General features: G+C 57.3%; 1 protein-coding gene across 7 annotated transcripts; it reads left to right on the forward strand.

Moving 5' to 3' along the window:
• The first annotated feature begins 21 nt into the window (after window positions 1–21).
• Window positions 22–16,482, forward strand: UBTF (upstream binding transcription factor). Of its 7 annotated transcripts, XM_064270280.1 has the most exons (21): window positions 2,035–2,150; window positions 3,303–3,427; window positions 4,934–5,109; window positions 5,639–5,722; window positions 5,813–5,968; window positions 8,441–8,505; window positions 8,794–8,914; window positions 9,268–9,378; window positions 9,709–9,842; window positions 9,996–10,137; window positions 10,625–10,666; window positions 10,795–10,908; window positions 11,001–11,156; window positions 11,504–11,659; window positions 11,766–11,876; window positions 12,268–12,356; window positions 12,465–12,654; window positions 13,564–13,611; window positions 13,698–13,769; window positions 13,872–14,015; window positions 14,117–16,482. In XM_064270280.1, exons 2-21 carry the CDS (start codon window positions 3,370–3,372, stop codon window positions 14,240–14,242), a joined length of 2,295 nt encoding a protein of 764 aa, XP_064126350.1. In that variant the 5' UTR covers window positions 2,035–2,150; window positions 3,303–3,369; the 3' UTR covers window positions 14,243–16,482. The 7 variants fall into 7 exon arrangements, with proteins under 7 accessions (XP_064126348.1, XP_064126346.1, XP_064126349.1 ...); XM_064270278.1 differs by lacking the exon at window positions 2,035–2,150 and adding an exon at window positions 22–433 and having other exon boundaries at window positions 13,872–16,482; XM_064270276.1 differs by lacking the exon at window positions 2,035–2,150 and adding an exon at window positions 778–891 and having other exon boundaries at window positions 13,872–16,482.
• Window positions 16,483–18,156: the final 1,674 nt, after the last annotated feature.

The following is an 18,156-nucleotide window of genomic DNA, read 5'->3' on the forward strand; positions in this document are numbered from 1 at the left end:
GCACACACTCAGACACACACCAGTGGCGACAGGGGAGAGTTGGGAAGACGCAGGAGAGAAGCAGGAGGCAGCCGGGGAGGGAGCAATGGGAGCGGGAAGCAGGCAAGTTCCCTCGCAAATCCCCCTCCGGCCCTACGCCGGCCGCCTCGCCGGCTCCGGCAGGGGAGCGAGGAGCCGGGCGAGCAGATGGAGGAGTGGAGCTCGCTCTAGGCAGCGGGCTTGGCCGGAGAATGGAGGAGCCGCCAAGCGACCGGCTGATTGGAAGAGAAACGCAGCGCGATGGAGGCGGGGGTAGGAGGACGATTTCTCTGCGGGGACTGGCGGCGGCGTACACGCCCGGGTCGGGCGCTGCAGAGCTTGGCTAGCTTTCAAACCGCGCTCGCCGGCTCCAGCCCCACGCGCCCCCACCCCAGTCCTCCCGGCGGCTCCGCAGGTGAGTGCGAGCTGGGGGCAGAAAGACCCGGAACAGTCTCCGCACGCCCGCCCTGGAAAAAAAAAAAAAGCAAAAAAAAAAAAAAAGCATTTTTCTTTTTCTATTTTCGTGCAGCCCCCAGCGCGGTGGGAGGGAAGGGGTGAGGCTGAGCCGCCCGAGGAGGCGGAGGGGCCAGGCGAGGCCGGGGTGGCCCGGGAGGCGGCGGCGCCGAGGCGGCTCTGACGGGCAAGCGCTCCGAGCGGCGCTGCGCTGCGCCGAGGCGGGCGGGCGGGCGGGCGGAGCGGGGCGGGCGGAGCGCGGCGCGTGGGGCTCGCCATTAGCCGTCGCTCCGCTTCGCCATCGCGGGCTTTGTCTGGCGACTCGCTGCCCCAGCGTCGGCTGCAGCGGAGCTGCGGCTCCGCTCCTCGGCCCGCCGCGCCCCCAGGTGCCCCCGGTCGGCGCTCGCACCCACACGCCCGGTGAGTGAGCCCTGGCGCCGCGGGATTTCGGGGGAGAAGGGTTGCCGCGAGCGGCTGCCAATCTCCATGCGCCGGAGCAGGCCTGGGGAAGCCATGCCGGGCTGGATTGAACCGGCTCCCAGAGCGGTTCCTCCGCCGGAGCCCGTCGCCCCCTCGCCGTTTCCGGGGTGTAAGAACCAAAAGGGGATTTTTTTGCGGGGAGGGTGTTTTGTGGGCTTTTTTTAAGTTTCGTGTGTGTCGTTCGGCAGCGTGGGGACCGCGAGGTAGGCGAGTGCCGGAGCCAGGCGCCGCGATCGCCGTGCGTGCGTCCCAAGCCGGCGGCCACGCTCCGGGGATAAGGGTGGGCGCTGATCGCCCGCTCCGGGAGACGGAAGCGGGTGAGAGCTGGCTTGGGAGCCCGGGTTGGCGCTGGGAGGATTGGCGGGAGCGCTCCGGAGCGGGGCCACGGGCACCCCGAGCCTCCCTGGCCGCCGGGGGGCCCTCCGGGCACTCTCACCGCGGCGCGCCTCGCGCCCTCCCTTCCGCGCCTGCTGAGCCTGCTAGTTTCCCCGCGAGTCTGGCGAGGTCGCTCTCGGCGCCCGCCCGCCCGCCCGCCTCGGCTCCGAGCCCCGCCGCCATCCGGGCGGCTGCGTGTCTCCCTGCCCGGCCCCCCCTCCCCGGCGGCAGCAGTAGCCGCCGCCGCCGCCACCCCCCTCCCCTCCTTCCTTCCCTCCGCCTCGGCCGCCCGGGTCCCCCCAGCTCCCGCCCCTCCTCCCAGCTGCCCCCCGCGGAGCCCGCCCGGGCAGGCTGTGGGAGGGAGCGGAGCCGGCGAGGCGGGCGGGCTGGCGCTCGCTCCCCGGGGGTCGGTGTGCGCTCTACGGGGAAGGACGCGCTCGCTGCCCCGCTTCGCCCGCCCCCTCCCGCTCCTCCTCCTCCCTTCTCCCTCCTCCTCCCCGCTCCGGCGGCGGAGGCTGCGGCGGCGGCGGGGGGTGTGCGAGCTGAGGCCGGGGCCGGCGGGCGGGCGGCGGGCGGGCTGCCTGCAGGCGGAGGGCGCTGTGCTTTGTGCTTTTCGCCGCGAGGAGCAGCAGGCAGCAGCCACAGCCGCCGCCGCCACAGCAGCAGCAGCCGCCGCCCCAGCGCCGCCGCCGCGCCCGGAGGAGGAGCCGCTGCCGCCGCGGGAGGGAGCTGCGGCTGTGCCCGGCCGAGCGGGGGAGGCGCCGCTGCTCAGAGCCGGGGAGGGAGCCGCGGGAGCGGGAAGCCTGGAGGCCGCGCTGCGCCGGGTAACCGAAGCGGGCCGAGGACGCGCGCCAGGGTCGGGGCCGGGGAGCGAGCCGCGGGCGCGGGGGACGTCCGGCGGGGACCCGGGGCGACCTCCGGACAGAGGACTGGGCGAGAGCAGACCAGGGCACTGGGGAGGACGCCGAGAGCCGAAGGAGGGGAGGACAGGAAGCGAGGCCCGAGCCGAGCCCGGGCCGCGGGCGGAGAAGCCCGCGCTTCTCCGGGCCGGCAGGCGCAGTTCTCGCCGGCCGCCGGAGGGGGCGGCTGGGCCGGTGAGCGCTGCGCCCCCGCCTCCCGGCCGCCGTCCTCCCGCCCTCTCCTTGGCTCGGCTCCCCGGAGGCCGGGGCGGGGGCGCCGGCGGGGCTGGGCCGCAGGCTCGGGGGAGGAGGCGGCGGTTCCCGCCGCGGTCGCGCCTCTGCGCTGGGCTCCTCCGTGCGCGTCGGGTGGCTGGGCGGTGGCAGCGCTTCTGGCCGGGGTGGGTGGCTCGGGGGCGGGGGGCAGGCTAGGCCGCTTCTCTCCGGCTGCTCGCCTGCCCGGGCGGGCGAGGACAGCGGCGGGACCCCGGGGGGGGGGCGGCGGAATCCGGATCCGGTCCCCGGGGGCGTTGCGGCCGCTGCGCTCCGGGGCTGGCGGCGGCTGCGCTGCGTCCGGGTCCCCGCCGGGTTGCGGAGGCGGGGGGAACCGGCCGGGGGGGAGGCGGGAGGAGGAGACTGGGGCGCGTGCCCGCTCCCGCGGCCGCGCGCGCCCTTTACCCGCCCTTCCTCCTCCCCCGCCCTTCAGCCTGGGGCCTCCCCGGGGCGGGCAGACAGAGGAGGAGGAGTTTTTTTTTTTTTTTTTGGCCGGGGTGGGGGAAGGAGGGTGGAGGGCGGGCGCTTGCTGCACGCGGGAGCAGCGAGCAGTCTCTCGCGTGGGCAGGGGCGGGCGCACGCCGCGGAGCCGGGCTGCAGGGCCTGGGGGAGGGAGTTAGGAGAAAGAGAAGGAACTGCTGGGTCTCTTAAATACTCTCACACCCACCCACTCATTAAAGTCTACTAGGGTCTTGGTAGGGCCTCCCTGTGACTGTGGACTTGCCCCTTTGAGAGAGAGGGGCTAGGGATAAAAAGTCTCTCAACTCTCAGCCTGCTTGAATGGGGGGACTGGTATTTCTTCTTCAGGGTGAGGTGTCTTTGACCCCGGCTTGTCCCGCCAGCACAACCGAGGAGGTGGCTGGACGGCTGGAGAATGAACGGAGAAGCCGATTGCCCCACAGACCTGGAAATGGCCGCCCCCAAAGGCCAAGGTAGGAGTCCCCACCCCCAGGCCTCTACAACCTAAAGCCTCATCCCACATGATTGTCTGCAGGGCCCACTCCACTTATACAGTGTTCCTCTCATGTGTTCTCTGAATTGAGGTAAAGGGCTGTCTTGAATATAAGAACCAAAAAGCACTTATTTTAGCGGTTTGGCTACATCAAAATTATTTGGTCTCAAGCCTATAAATTGTATTCTTCACGCTCCCCTTTCTCAAGCTGTGCAAGTCTTCTTTCTGGGGGGGCCCAGCCAGCCTGGAGTGTGTCCCTGTCCAGTTTTTGGATTGGGAGGAAAGGTGAGGGAGGAGCAGGGAGAAACATGGTAAGGATGTGTGGAGGAAGGCATTTCAAGCTTTTCGTTCTTATGAAGGTAAGGTTTTGGAGAGGGCCACCGTGTTTTGGTAATTTGAGAGCCCCAGCTTTGGGAGTTCCATACATGACCAAACTCTGTGCTATTCAGTAGGAACCTAGTCTGTATGGGCGGGGGTAGGATGAAGCTGAGCGCCTGGCAATGTCTGTGGGGGTGGAGGAAGGATTAGGGTCCATGTGACCTGCTCTGGGAAACTCTGGCCCATGTTACCAGATGCAAAAGAAAATGAAGAACCCTTTTGACTCTTGGCCTTGGACAGCTTTTCTCCCAGCTCACTCCCTGCCAGGGTAGCCCCCCTCCAGAGATGGGTCAGAGCTTTTATAGGGGTTGCTTTTCAGTGGCTGGAAATGGCTGGTCCAAGCCCTTTTTTTGCTTCTCTGGGGGGTTGAACTGAGAAGGCAATGCAGAATTCTGGAGATTTTCCCTGGAGTAGGGCTCTGAGAGTTTTTGACCAGCTGTCAGCCTCTTGTCAGAACTGCCCTGTATGGTTGTCCATCTCCATCCTAAGTTTTTTTACTTGACAGAAATTCTACTTTGGTCTTCCTTGAGATGCTGGAGGGAGGGGGGATGATGGAATACCCGTGTCTCTGATATTAGTTTCCAGTTGTGCTAGCCAGAGAAACATCTGCATGGGTTTTCCTTGCTGCCCACACCCCATTTGCAGTCTTTGTAGGCTTCGGGTATCCATGCAGAACTTGGATTTGAATTTGGCAATACATTTAAATGTGTTGTCTCCCTGCTTTCCTCCCCTCTCTGATAAACTAGTTGTTTTCCTATTGGAGCTCAGATCACCGTAGCTATATTTCCATTCCCCCTTTCCCTACGACGAACAGCTGTTCCATGGCATGTTAAAGATGATAGTCGCTTAAATTGAAGTAAGCCAGACCTGGGTTCAAGTATACTTTTCTAGACGTGATACTTTCTGGACTGGAGTCTATCCCTAAATAGGGATGCTTCCTGTCTTAATTCATCATGGCCATAGTTTTTCCTTAGGGCTGGATCATGTCTTGTCTGTATCTTCCAATGGGAGGTACTCCGACATGGAGGGGTTGAGCACTCAAGGACTGGGGAACAGATGCAGGGGATAGCGTGAGCCAGGTGTGATGGCCCCTCTCACTCCTCACCAGACCGCTGGTCCCAGGAAGACATGCTGACTTTGCTGGAATGTATGAAGAACAATCTTCCATCCAATGACAGCTCCAAGTTCAAAACCACCGAGTCACACATGGACTGGGAAAAAGTAGCATTTAAAGACTTTTCTGGAGACATGTGCAAGCTAAAATGGGTGGAGATATCTAATGAGGTAACTGCCGCTTTTGCTGACACACATGCACATATGTATATATCTCTGTCTCAATCTCCCTTCGTGCTGGGGGAGATGAAGCAGAAGCTGTAAATGAGAAAAGAGACCAAGAGAGGAACTCATGTGGGTCACCTGTTAGCTCTCTGTGCCCTTGTGCATTTTTGGGGGTGGCACAGTTGGCAGTATTGGCCTAGGGCTCTCAGTTCTTCTACTTTCTGGACTTGTGGCCTTGAATACTTACCATCTTGGAGCTTCTGTCTCCTGGGCTGGCATCCAAGACCACACCAAGGTCGGGTGGTCACACTGTCACTGTCTTCGAGTGCACCCGACTACCTGGGCCTCTGCAGTAGGCCTGGCCAGTGCCTGGTGACTGGGTTTCAGGAGCTGCATGAGTTGTGTGGCTGTTGGGCTCTGCCCTTCCTCCTTTGATACATCCTGTGTAGTGGAGAGAACATGCTGGAAAATGGGGGGCGTGCTGCAAGGTGGTGTTTCCCCCTTCTGAACTTTCCCTCCCATCCACCTCCTTCAGGTGAGAAAGTTCCGCACATTGACAGAATTGATCCTTGATGCTCAGGAACATGTTAAAAATCCTTACAAAGGCAAAAAACTCAAGGTGAGTTTCCAGGAGGAAGTATATAGAAGGAGGAGTGGCCCAAAGAATGATGATGTCTGATCTTCAGCATGTTCTTGTCCCTTCTTCCAGAAACACCCAGACTTCCCAAAGAAGCCCCTGACTCCTTATTTCCGTTTCTTCATGGAGAAGCGGGCTAAGTATGCGAAACTCCACCCTGAAATGAGCAACCTGGACCTGACCAAGATTCTGTCCAAGAAATACAAGGAGCTTCCTGAGAAGAAGAAGGTGGGGGGAGGGGGGTTGAGGTGAGGGGAGGGAAAAGGCTGGGAGCAGCTGGTGGGGGTCAGCATTGGAGGGAGGAATGGGCATTAGAGTGACGTGGCACTGGGGACCTGGGCAGGTCAGCAGAGTAGGGTCTTGGGCAACCACACCGGATCACTGCCTCACAGGCCTGCACACGGTCGGGCTCAGGCACCACTGCAGACAACCCAGATGGGATGGGTGCTTGGACAAACCCTTGATCCCATAGGCAGTCCCCAGTGTTCTGTTCTTGTGTGGCTCTTCTCCCACATGGTTGCCACACTGCCCATCAGTGCCATCCTATCTCACTTTCCCCACCATGGTCTTAGCTGGTGCTTATAGTATTCTCATAAAGGGAACCCCAGGAGAAGGGGTTATCCTGAGTTTATGGTCAAAGAACTGAGGTGCAGGAGGGTTAAGTACTCCAGCTCCCACAACTCGTGATGGACTTGGGTTTAGCACTCGAGACTCCCCGTTCAGTGCACTTCCCACTGCTGCATACACATGCTAGACGTGTTCCCTCCCCAAGCACACATGTTCTGGGGAACATGTTGGTCCCCCGCAGAGGTGGGGTGCTCTCCTGGACTGTGAGAGAACGTTAACCTTGGGCAGAGCTTGCCCCAGCCTCCCAGGCAAGGGCAGACACACAGGCCAGCATGGAGATCAGGTAGCAAAACAGTGGAGGAGCCCCACAGACGGGACACAGAGTCGGGTGGGGAAAGGGCCAGACCAAAAAAGGAGACAGGAGCAGCAAGGAGGGAGCCTGGGAGAGAGATGTTGGCAAGGGCCCCTGGGAGACAGAAAGGTACATTTGCTGGGAGAGGCAACAAAGTTGTATACAGCTAGCTCTCATCAGATGGGACCAGCCGCCGTGCTGTGAGTAGTCCTTCCCCTGGTTTGTGCACCCCGACTGCAGGCTCACATACCCTTCATTCACATGCCCAAAGAAGAAGGTGAGTCAGCACGGCTGGGTAAAAACCCTGTCTGCAACCACTGCCCAAGCCAGGCAAGAGTTTGAATTGTTGGAGCTGTTATTGACCGTTTCAGTGGAGATGTTGAGAGCTGACTGTACACTTGACCCCAAACACTTATGGGATGGGAGGAGAGGCCAAGAGGCAAAGGGTGTGAGAACCAGGGAGGACAGAAGAAACTACGTGGTAGAGTGGACAGGGTGCTGGCCTGGGGGACATGAGACTTGGGCCAGTTCCTCTGACTTGCAGTGAATTGCTGTGAGGCCTTTGGTAAGTCGCTTCACTTCTCTGGGCCTCGTCTATATCTGCGACGTGGAGGATAAAAGATCTGTGTGGCGTCTTTAAGCTCTAGGAACTTTTGCCTGAAGAGGACTGAGATTGGGGGCAAGAAGGAAAGAGAAGGCTGGGCTCTGCTCGTGGTTTTCTCAGAACCCAGGGGAAACTGGATTTCTCTCTGTACCCTGTGCCTCTTATGTAAGAGGCAGGGCTTGGGCTCTATTGCCATGAACCCTGTGGCCCCATCTGCTGCTGACCTCGTGACTCTTGGAAGAAAGGGAGTAAAGATAGAAATTGAATGAGAGCTAGGACACGAGATAGATGAGGGGGAAGGGAGAAAGACATCTGAAAGGCAGTAATGGAGGAGTTCAGAGAGGTGGAAGGAAAGATGCAAGGAGATAGGTGATGGGGAGGAGAGGGCAGGCTGGTATAAGAGGGGGGAGGAGAAGGAAGGGAAGCCAAGTGGCAGAGGAGAATGAGTGGGCTGGAGGAGGGAGAGCTTGAGAAGCCAGACAGCCAGGAGCCTGGGGGAACGGCTGAGGCAGGAGGAAGGGATCCAAGGCTGGGAAGGAGGGGATGGCTGCGGAAGGAAAGGAGAAGGGGTGCTGATACCAGAACCAAGAAAGAACATGGGTAGCCATGGACCTAGAGGCTGTGGATGGGGGAAAAAGACGATTAGGATATAATTTATGTTGCAAGAAGTCACTGGATTCTCTTCAACACGATCCCGTCTCATGAACTGGGGCTCAGGCTGGCCCTGGGGCCACCTCTATGGGGGCAGACTAGTATTGGCTGCTTAGCAGGCAAGGTGGGCAGGTGAGCAGAGAGGACAGAGATGGGGAAGAGGGGGTGATGGGGGCAAGGCCTACACCTGACTGTGATGCTGGGGAGAAAGTTGGGGTGGGAATGAGCCCCAGGCCTTCCTCTGCCCACTGTATTACTGGATAATGCCACATTCCCCTTCCAAGCCTCTTTCCTTTTCTTGAAAGGATGGGATGGGATGTAGAATTCAGTGTTCTAGGAGGCTGTAGCTCCCACTGGAAGGCAGGCCACCACCTTCTGCCTACTCATGCTGTCTTCCATTCAGTCTCTCCCCTTTGCTGAGCAGGAGGCAAAAGGGCGAATGAAAAAGGCTTGGGTGGGTGGCTTTTGTAGCTCAGGGTGAGGTAGGCCTTGGGTCCTGGATGACCTGGTCCCCTCCTCCCCCCAGATGAAATATATTCAGGACTTCCAGAGGGAGAAACAGGAGTTCGAGCGAAACCTGGCCAGATTCAGGTAAGGCAGTAGGGTCCGGAGGAGGCCCACAGGGCACTCACTGGGTTTGAAGAATAGGTTGACCCCAGCCAGAGCCTTGAGCTGGCCATCTGTGAGACATGGTGAATGGACGGGTCACATGTAGACCCCAGTGGGTTATGCTTTGGGGCAGGGACAGACAGACAGCGCTGTCCCACAGAGCTCTAGGTGAAAGGTCTAGGACCCTGGGTGGGTGGCTGCTGGTTTGGGTCTGCCCTGGAGCACCCCATCCTGGCCCCCACTGATCATTGCTCCCCATGCCCTGGTTAGGGAGGATCACCCTGACCTAATCCAGAATGCCAAGAAGTCGGACATCCCCGAGAAACCCAAAACCCCCCAGCAGCTGTGGTACACCCATGAGAAGAAGGTGTACCTCAAAGTGCGGCCAGATGTGAGTGTCCGGCCGAGGGGTGGAGTGGAGGGCTCACGGCGGTGGCAAGGGGGGAGCCGCGCCAGGTCGGCTGGGCATGGTACAGGGGAGCAGGAGAGGAGCCCCCTCCCCAGGGGTGGGCTGCATGGACAGGGCCTGGGCCAGCTGGCGTGCAAATGTGTGTGTGTGTGTGTGTGCGTGAGCCTGTCCCCTTGCACCCAGGCGGGACCCCTGCCTCGCTACCTTCCCCTCCTGGCCTGTGGGGGACACTGGTGTGACCTCCTGTGGCCTGAGGGGGCGGGGGCCTCTGTGCCCCCCACCCCCCTCCCCTGCCCCTGGCTGCCTGTGCGTGTCTGACGGCTTTTGGTTTGCAGGCCACTACGAAGGAGGTGAAGGACTCCCTGGGGAAGCAGTGGTCTCAGCTCTCGGACAAAAAGAGGCTGAAATGGATTCATAAGGCCCTGGAGCAGCGGAAGGAGTACGAGGTTAGGCTTCCGCTGCGCTCCTCCCCGTCCGGCTCTTCACGAGCCTCCGCCCTCTGACTCCTGGCCACCGCAATCTGCGGGAGGCAGTCACCCCCATCTCTCCATCGAGGGAGGGGCCTTCTGGGCCCCTTGCCTCTGTCCCTACCTTCCCCGCCCCCCATCAGATCTCAGGCTAGGGCAGGGCAGGGCTCCATGTCTCGTGTGACACGGCAGACACACGGCCACCCCCCAGCTTTGCTCCCTGCCTCCCCTCCCAGCGGCTCTCCCCCTTCCCTCGCCCCTGCTAACCCCGCACCCGGTTGCCCTCCATCCCCCTACCTCGCTCTGCAGGAGATTATGCGTGACTACATCCAGAAGCACCCCGAGCTGAACATCAGTGAGGAGGGCATCACCAAGTCCACCCTCACCAAGGCCGAACGCCAGCTCAAAGACAAGTTTGATGGGCGACCCACCAAGCCACCTCCGTGAGCGCCGCCCTGGGGTGGGTGGGTGAGTGGGCAGCTAGGGAGCTGGGCCAATGAAAGATCTCAGATCAGGGCTCTGAAAGAGAACAGGCCTTGTCCCCTGGACAGACCAGTGGCTCACAGAGATACTCCTCTCTCTGCCCACCCTGATAGGAACAGCTACTCGCTGTACTGCGCAGAGCTGATGGCCAACATGAAGGATGTGCCCAGCACAGAGCGCATGGTGCTATGTAGCCAGCAGTGGAAGCTGCTCTCCCAGAAGGAGAAGGATGCCTACCACAAGAAGTGCGACCAGGTGAGCTGTGGTGTGAACCCCCCTGGAGACTCTTGAGGGGTTGAAATATGAGATCTGATTTCAACTGGGTCAGTCATTGGTCAGATGTACGTTGGGTACCAAAAAAAACCAAACCCAGTGCCATCGAGTCGATTCCGACTCATAGTGACCCTATAGGACAGGGTAGAACTGCCCCACAGAGTTTCCAAGGAGCACCTGGCGGATTCGAACTGCCGACCCTTTGGTTAGCAGCCGTAGCACTTAACCACTATGCCACCAGGGTTTCCGTACATTGGGTAGCTGCTTTGAATTTGGTGCTGTGCTGGATTAAGCCTCTGGGCTTATTGAGGCAGACAATCTCAGTCCTTGTTATGCTTACCGTCTGCGGAGAGAGACCAGCCAAACTTTAAGCTCAGGAGTGCTCTCTGAGGGCTACTGTCCCCTGAGTACTGGAGGGTCTCTAGTGAGGCTGCCCATATACCGATCCTGACTCCGTTCACTTTCCCAGAAAAAGAAGGATTATGAAGTGGAGCTGCTCCGCTTTCTAGAGGTAAGTGTTCGTCCAAGTGGGGCAATGGGGAAGCCTCCAGGACAACCTGGAGAGAGAGGGAAGCAGGGGTCTGGGAGCAGATTGGGAGCCAGGCGTGCAGTCTCATGCAGCCTCTTCTCCTCGACCAGAGCCTGCCTGAAGAGGAGCAGCAGCGGGTCCTGGGGGAGGAAAAGATGTTGAACATCAACAAGAAACAAGCCACCAGCCCAGCCTCCAAGAAGCCCTCCCAGGAAGGGAGCAAGGTGAGCAGGGGGCACAACCAGACAGGAAAAGCGGGGAAGGGCAGGGCTCTCTGTTATATCCTGTGGACCCTACCCTCTCTGCACATCTACAGGGTGGTTCGGAGAAACCCAAGCGGCCTGTGTCGGCCATGTTTATTTTTTCTGAGGAGAAGCGGCGGCAGCTACAGGAGGAACGGCCTGAGCTGTCTGAAAGTGAGCTGACCCGCCTGCTGGCTCGCATGTGGAATGACCTGTCGGAGAAGAAGAAGGTTAGGCTTTTCCCAGAGACTCCTGGGCACCGGTGTCCCCAGAAAGGCTGCTGGGCCGAGAGTCATTTTTTCCTCATGGGGCTAGCAGCACTTCCTCACCCTTTCCCCTCTGGGCCACACCGATACCTGGGCTCAGATGGCAAGGCTGGGAGCCACTAGCTGAGGCTGGTGGCTCCCTGGGGAACAGGGACAGTTGGTGTGGGCTGAGCCCTCTTGCGCAGGAAACATCTGCACCAGCCCAGGCCTCTGCTTGCCCCACCCTTTCAAGGGCCTTCAACTGCTGGATGTGGAACGCACGCCCCCTGGGGGTGGCTGGGAGGCTGACACTCACTGCTATATCTCCGTAGGCCAAGTACAAGGCTCGGGAGGCAGCCCTGAAAGCCCAGTCAGAGAGGAAACCAGCTGGGGAGCGTGAGGAACGGGGCAAGCTGCCCGAGTCGCCCAAGAGGGCAGAGGAGATCTGGCAGCAGAGTGTTATCGGCGACTACCTGGCCCGCTTTAAGGTGGCAGGGGAGTGGGAAAGGGCTTGTTCTTCTGTAGCCTGCCTACACAGGCCTTCTCTGGCCCCAGGTGACCCTTCGCACAGCTGATACCCCTCTCTGTCCCCAGAATGACCGGGTGAAGGCCTTGAAGGCCATGGAGATGACCTGGAACAACATGGAAAAGAAAGAGAAACTGATGTGGATTAAGAAGGCAGCTGAAGACCAAAAGAGATACGAGGTGGGAAAGGGGCTGCTGGTTAGCACAGTGGGGTGGCATAGGGTCAGGCCACCCCCTCCACCTAAAACTCTAAAGCTCTTTTTTGGGTGGGCATCTCTTCTCATGCTGTGGGACTTAGAGCCAGAAGTCCCAGTCTTGGTTATGTGACTCTGAACAAGCCTCTTAACTTAGTTCTTTGAGTGTTAGTTTTTCATCCGTAATCATTGCCAGGACAGTGCAGACATAAAAGCACCTTTAAATTGGAGTACGTGATGTGTGAGTTATTAGGAATTGCTCCTTTACTGTTCCTCAGTTTCTTATTCTTGGCACATAAGGCACTGATGCCTTATGGAAGGAAGTAGAATATTTTAGGGGTGGGGGATTAGCATGATCTTTCTGGGTTTCCTCACAGAGAGAGCTGAGCGAGATGCGGGCCCCTCCAGCTGCTGCAAACTCTTCCAAGAAGATGAAGTTCCAGGGAGAACCCAAGAAGCCTCCCATGTGAGTCTGAGGGCTGGGGCTTGTCCTGGGGCTAGGGGTGGGGAGGCGCAAGGCTGGAGGCTGCTCTGTTGGGATCTTAACCTTCCCTGTACCATCCCTGGCTTCCAGGAACGGTTACCAGAAGTTCTCCCAGGAGCTGCTGTCCAACGGGGAACTGAATCACCTGCCTCTGAAGGAGCGCATGGTGGAGATCGGCAGCCGCTGGCAGCGCATCTCCCAGAGCCAGAAGGAGCACTACAAGAAGCTGGCTGAGGAGCAGCAGAAGCAGTACAAGGTGCACCTGGACCTCTGGGTCAAGGTAAGAGGGTAGGGGACTCAGGAAAGGAAGGAAGCATCACGCTGTTTGGTTTGCACTCATGATGTCATTTAGTGTCCTGGCAGTCCTGAGGATCATCATCATTCTTTCAAAGATAAGGAGACTATGGTCTCGAAAGGTTAAGTAACTTGTCTAAGGTCACATGGCTAGTAAGTAAGTAGACAACTCAAATCAGACTGCCTTTTCTTCCCTCCAGCTGGGACCAGGAGACCTCTCTTAGACCCTGGCTTGGCCCCAGCCTCTAAACTTCCCCTCTGAGCCTCAGTTGAGCAGTCTGACCTGTAAAGTGGGGAGAGTAATAAGTGACCTCCCCAGGCCTCTGGGCCGGCCAGCCAAGCACCCAGGGAGATGGTAGGGGTTAGGTGTTCTAGAAACTTGGTGAGCCCTGGACGGCCTCCTCAGTGGCTCAAGGCTTAGAACAGGGGGTGATGCCAGACTATAGGAGTTGTCATGAGGGGCCTCTCTGGAGCCTGCATTTGGGTGGGGCAATAGGAGGGGATTCAGGATCATAAGCAGAAAGCAACACTGGAGCTGTGTTCTCAGGTCCCAGGGGCTCTCTTCAGAGATCCAAGGTATAGGGGTGACCTCAGTAAAGATGGGGAGGGGTAAATGGGGGTGGGAAACTTAAGCTGTGGAGCCAGCCACACCTGGTTCACATCCCCAGTACTTCTACTTCTTAGCTGTGTAATGTAGGCAAGTCACTTGAGGTTTCTGAACCTCCATTTTCTCATCTGTAAAACAGGAATGACAACTATAGGGTAGTTGCTAGGGTTAAACAGTGAATGGTGATGTGTAAAATGCTTGGCCCATGGCCAGGCGCTTGGTAAATGTGCTCAGTCAGCAGTAGTTTGGGTGGGGTTCCAACCTGCACCTCCTTCTCTCTCTTCCCAGAGCCTGTCTCCCCAGGACCGCGCAGCATACAAAGAGTACATCTCCAATGTGAGTCTGGGGGCAGGGTGGTGGGGGGGTAGAGGCATGGGGCTCAGGCTGGCACTCACGGCTGCCCCCTCTGTCCTCCCCTGCAGAAACGTAAGAGCATGACCAAGCTGCGAGGCCCAAACCCCAAGTCCAGCCGGACTACTCTGCAGTCCAAGTCGGTAAGGAGCCACCTCCAGCCCCAGGGTGGCGGGGGGCGGGGGGGGTCCTCGAGGCTTAGAATGGCTCAGCAAAGATCACTGATCGGCCTCCATCCCTCCCAGGAGTCAGAGGAGGATGACGAGGAAGACGAGGATGACGAGGATGAGGATGAAGAAGAGGAGGATGATGAGAATGGGGATTCCTCTGAAGACGGTGGGGACTCCTCGGAGTCGAGCAGCGAGGATGAGAGCGAGGACGGGGATGAGGTGGGGCAGGCCGGCACACTGGGGCTGGGGCTGGGTCCTGCAAGGGGGCTACCTCGTGACTGTGCATTCTTTGCCCGTCCCTCCTCACCCCACCCCCGCAGAATGAAGAGGATGATGAGGACGAGGATGATGATGAGGATGACGATGAGGATGAGGACAATGAGTCTGAGGGCAGCAGCTCCAGTTCCTCCTCCTCTGGGGACTCCTCGGACTCTGACTCCAACTGAGGACTGGCCCCACCCCAGGGCTGCCAGGGAGAGGACAAGCCTCCTGTGAGAGCCCAGGGGCTCCCCTCCCCAACTGACCACCTTTGTTTCTCCCCCATGTTCTGGCCCCTGGCCCCTGGCCTCCCCCACTTTCTTTCTTTCTTTCTTTTTTTTTTTTTTTTTTAAAACAAAATATGGTGGGGAGAGGGGGGCTGGAGGAGCCCAGGCCAGGACTCTGCAGCCTCAGAGACATCAGCCCTGGGGCCTCCAGGGAGAGCAACCATCAGACTGAGCCAGCACTGGATGGCGGCCCACCCCTTTGCAGAGCCCACTATACTTGTGGTTCCGGCATGGACAATGGACCAGGGAGCAGGGGTGGGGGTCCCAAAGAGTTCATTGAGGCCCTCCACACCTGCAGCCCAACCCAAGGTGGGGCAGGTGGAAGCTGGGGAAGGACCCCTTCCTTCCCGGACGCTTGCCGCCCAGACCCCCACATTGGAACTGGAGGCAGGGAACCTGTGGGGAGAGGAGGGCAGCAGGTGCCTTGGAGAAAATAGGCATTGCCCTCATGTCTCTCTCCCCTGCCCCCTGCAGGAAGGAGCTGCCTGAACCCACTCATGGGGAGGGGGGAAGGGGCAGAAGTGTTTTTTATATATGTGTATATATTTTTTTTTTTAAGCTCTGAGCTGTCAACGAGACGTTTCCTACCGATCTCGGCTGCCGTCTCTGTTGTCATTTCTGGGAAAGGGAGGGTTTAGGGGGTAGGTTTGGGACTTTTTTAAAATGGTCTTGATGCGTGTGGAAGTGTGTGTGTGTGTGTGCGTGGCCTGTACATAGCATGGGTGCACGTGTGGGTGTGTGAGTGCACGTGTGTGAGTGTGTGTGTGAGAAAGAAGGGGGTCTGTCCTGGAGCCCACCTCAGTCTCTGTTGGTGAATCTGGAAAAAGGGTTGGTGATGTTGAAGGCCAGGGAGACATTGATCCTGGTGGGAGCAGGCTGGGCTGCCCGCTTCTCCACATCCTCTGCTCTGCCTAGTCTCTGATTCGATTTTGGGGGGTGTGCTCAAGCCACTCTCAAGCTTCCTTACTGGTTTTCCCTCTGCCAGAGCCCTATGAATCCGAGCTGCTGCTGGTCTCTGTCCTCTGGTAGGAGGCAGGGAGGGGAACAGACGTGTGAACCTTAAAGTGATTCTTGGTGGAAGAGGCCTCTCCCCTGCACATCTGAGGGATCAGTCTGGCCACCCTAGGCTCAGAATCTGGGCTTGAAGAATGTGCTGGAAACTCTTAACTTACACATCCCTCTTGCCTTCCCCATATCCTCAGCTCCCCCTCTCCCATTTCCTTTGATTTCTCAGGTCTGCCCCCTACCTTCAACCCACAGCTGGGGAAGAGGTCTGCAACAGCTGCTTCTGCAGCTGTCCCTTTCCTTTCCCAGCCATCCCAAAGTTTTTGGTGCCCTGATTCCTTGAATCTTAATAAGCCAAGCCACCTTGTCTCTGTGGGTCTAATTTTCTTGTTTTGACTACATTTTTTTTTTTTTTTTAACAATCATGTCGGTGACCTATTTAATAGGGGCTTTTTGCTTTTCCGCCCCCCTCCCCATGAACGCCAGGGGTGGAGAAAGAGTGGGAACTCTGGGGAGGGAGTCAGGTAGGGAAAGTGAGGGGCCCTGGCCCCACAGCACCTGGTGGGTTCCTCTCCCAAAGGTAGCCAGAGACAATCTCTGCTTCACCTCAGAATGTGGTGCTGGGGATGGGGGGGCAGTTAGGGGGGGACATTCCCCACTGCCCTTTCTTTGTCCTGATACTGGAATCGGGTATAGGGGTCTGTAGGCTCTATTTCTTACTGCAAGCCCCTCAAGGAACCCAGTTTCCCTGATTGAATGCCCTTGCGTTGTTGTGCTTTAGTGAAATGTGTTTTCATTTAGAAACAACTTTTACCAGGGAGCTTTTTTTTTTTTCCTGTTTTAAAAATTGAAAAATTCTTACAGTACAAACAGGGCCGTGGGGTGGGGTTTGGTGCTGTAAGAGGTCACTGAGTGCATTTTGGCACTGGAAATGGGATGGCTGGGGTGAGAGGACCCCCCTCCCCCCCCTTTTTTTCTAATATTTAAATAAGTGTTTTGTAGGTTTCAACAACAATCACAACTTGAATTTGTATCTTGGGAGGTGGGAGGGAGTGGCTTAGAGGTGTCTGCCTAAGCTTAAGGCCAACTGTGGAAGTTTTGTTTTCCCTTTTTTGTACAATAAAGTGAAAAACAAAGGTTTGGCTGCTGCCTGGTCACTGGGATGAATGAGGGTTGAGGACAGATGTGGCCAACAGATCCCACGTGGAAAGGCTCTTGAAGCCAGCTTGCCTGCCTTCTCTTTAGAACCATCTTTCCCTTTGGATTAACTCCTCTTTCCTATAGGCAACCTACCTTCAGAAAGTTCCATGCTATTCTTGCACTTTGTCAATTTAGTGTGTTCACCTTGGATTATCAGAACACTAAGGATTCTGAGAAGTTGGAGAACAAATACATTCTTTTCCTCAGGGTGTCTTGCCTTGAGAAGTTGGGGTGTAGGGCTTATAATGGGGGGGTTGAACTCTCCAACCATGAACCCTCACCCCCACCCTAGGTTAGGGATGACTCCTAAACTCCCCCAGGCCTCTGATGGGAAGCTGGCTGGGCTGGGATGACTCACTCTCTGTGGTTAAGGGCTTTCCTGCACAGGTCTTGGCTGTGTTCCTGGAATCACCAAGGGCGAAAGACCCAGGCCCTGTCTCAGAGTTCACCTTCAACCCCATACCCCTCTCCTATCCTTGGCCAAACTTGTCAAGACCTCTTTGCTCCTCAGGGTCTCCTGCTTCTTCATCTTCCACTCACCTGAAGCTTTCTAAGCTCATCAACATGTTCATCACTACATCCAGTGGACACTTGTCTCTTGCCTTCTCGGCCTGCTCTGCTGGTGTTGGCTACTCATTCTATTCTAGGTGTTCCTGTCTCCCCTGGAACCTCTGATTATCACCCCTATACAACCACTCCAGAGGTGGCATGTACAGAGGCTATTATTCTGAGCTCCAGACTTGTGTAGACAACTGTGTGTCCTCCGGGATATCTTCCTGGTACCTTGCATTCCAAGACCTCAGCTGATCACCAGCCATCTAGTCATTCAACCTAAAAACCAGGTGTCAGCCTTGATTCCTCTCTCTCCCTCACCTCCACGTTTAACCAATCACCTATACTTATCCATTCTACTTCCTAAATCTTTCTCAAATCTATCCATCCTTTTCCACTGCTACCATCCCCACCCTATTCAAGGTCACCAGCATTGCTCATCTTCAGCAAAGGTCTCCTAAAACTGGTATTCCTGCTTGCATACTTGCCCCCTACAGTTCATTCTGTATACAGCAGCCAAAGTAGTTTTGAAAAAACAAATTTGATTATTTTACTGCTGTTCTTCAAACCATTCCCATTATACTTAGAATCAAAATCAGAAAGTCTTACCATGACCCTACAAGGCCAGGCCCCTGCTCCTTTCTCCCACTCCAATATTCCCTATCACTCAAGTGATCCAGCTGCGTGATAACTTTTCTGTTCCTCAAACATGCCTACCACAGGGCCTTTGCACTTGATCTCTGCCCATAATGCCATTTTCCTGACTCTCTACATAGCTGGTTTTCTCATCCTTCTTGCCTCAGCTCAAAGGTCACCAGTATAGACAGGCCTTACCTGACAACTTTCTCTAGCGACCTCCTTCTACATCTCGATGCTTATGTATTTGTTTATTGGCTATCTCCCTTATCAGCTTGTTTGTTAACAGTAATTCCAGCATCTAAAATTGGCATACAGTAGTCACCCAAGAAATATTTGTTGAAGGAGTGGATAAATATGGCCCACAAGTCCCTGGAAGATCTGCTGCCCCTAGTGACCTCTCTACCCCAACTCCAGCCATA

Source organism: Loxodonta africana, chromosome 18 (genome assembly GCF_030014295.1).
Source record: "Loxodonta africana isolate mLoxAfr1 chromosome 18, mLoxAfr1.hap2, whole genome shotgun sequence".
NCBI lineage: Eukaryota > Metazoa > Chordata > Mammalia > Proboscidea > Elephantidae > Loxodonta > Loxodonta africana.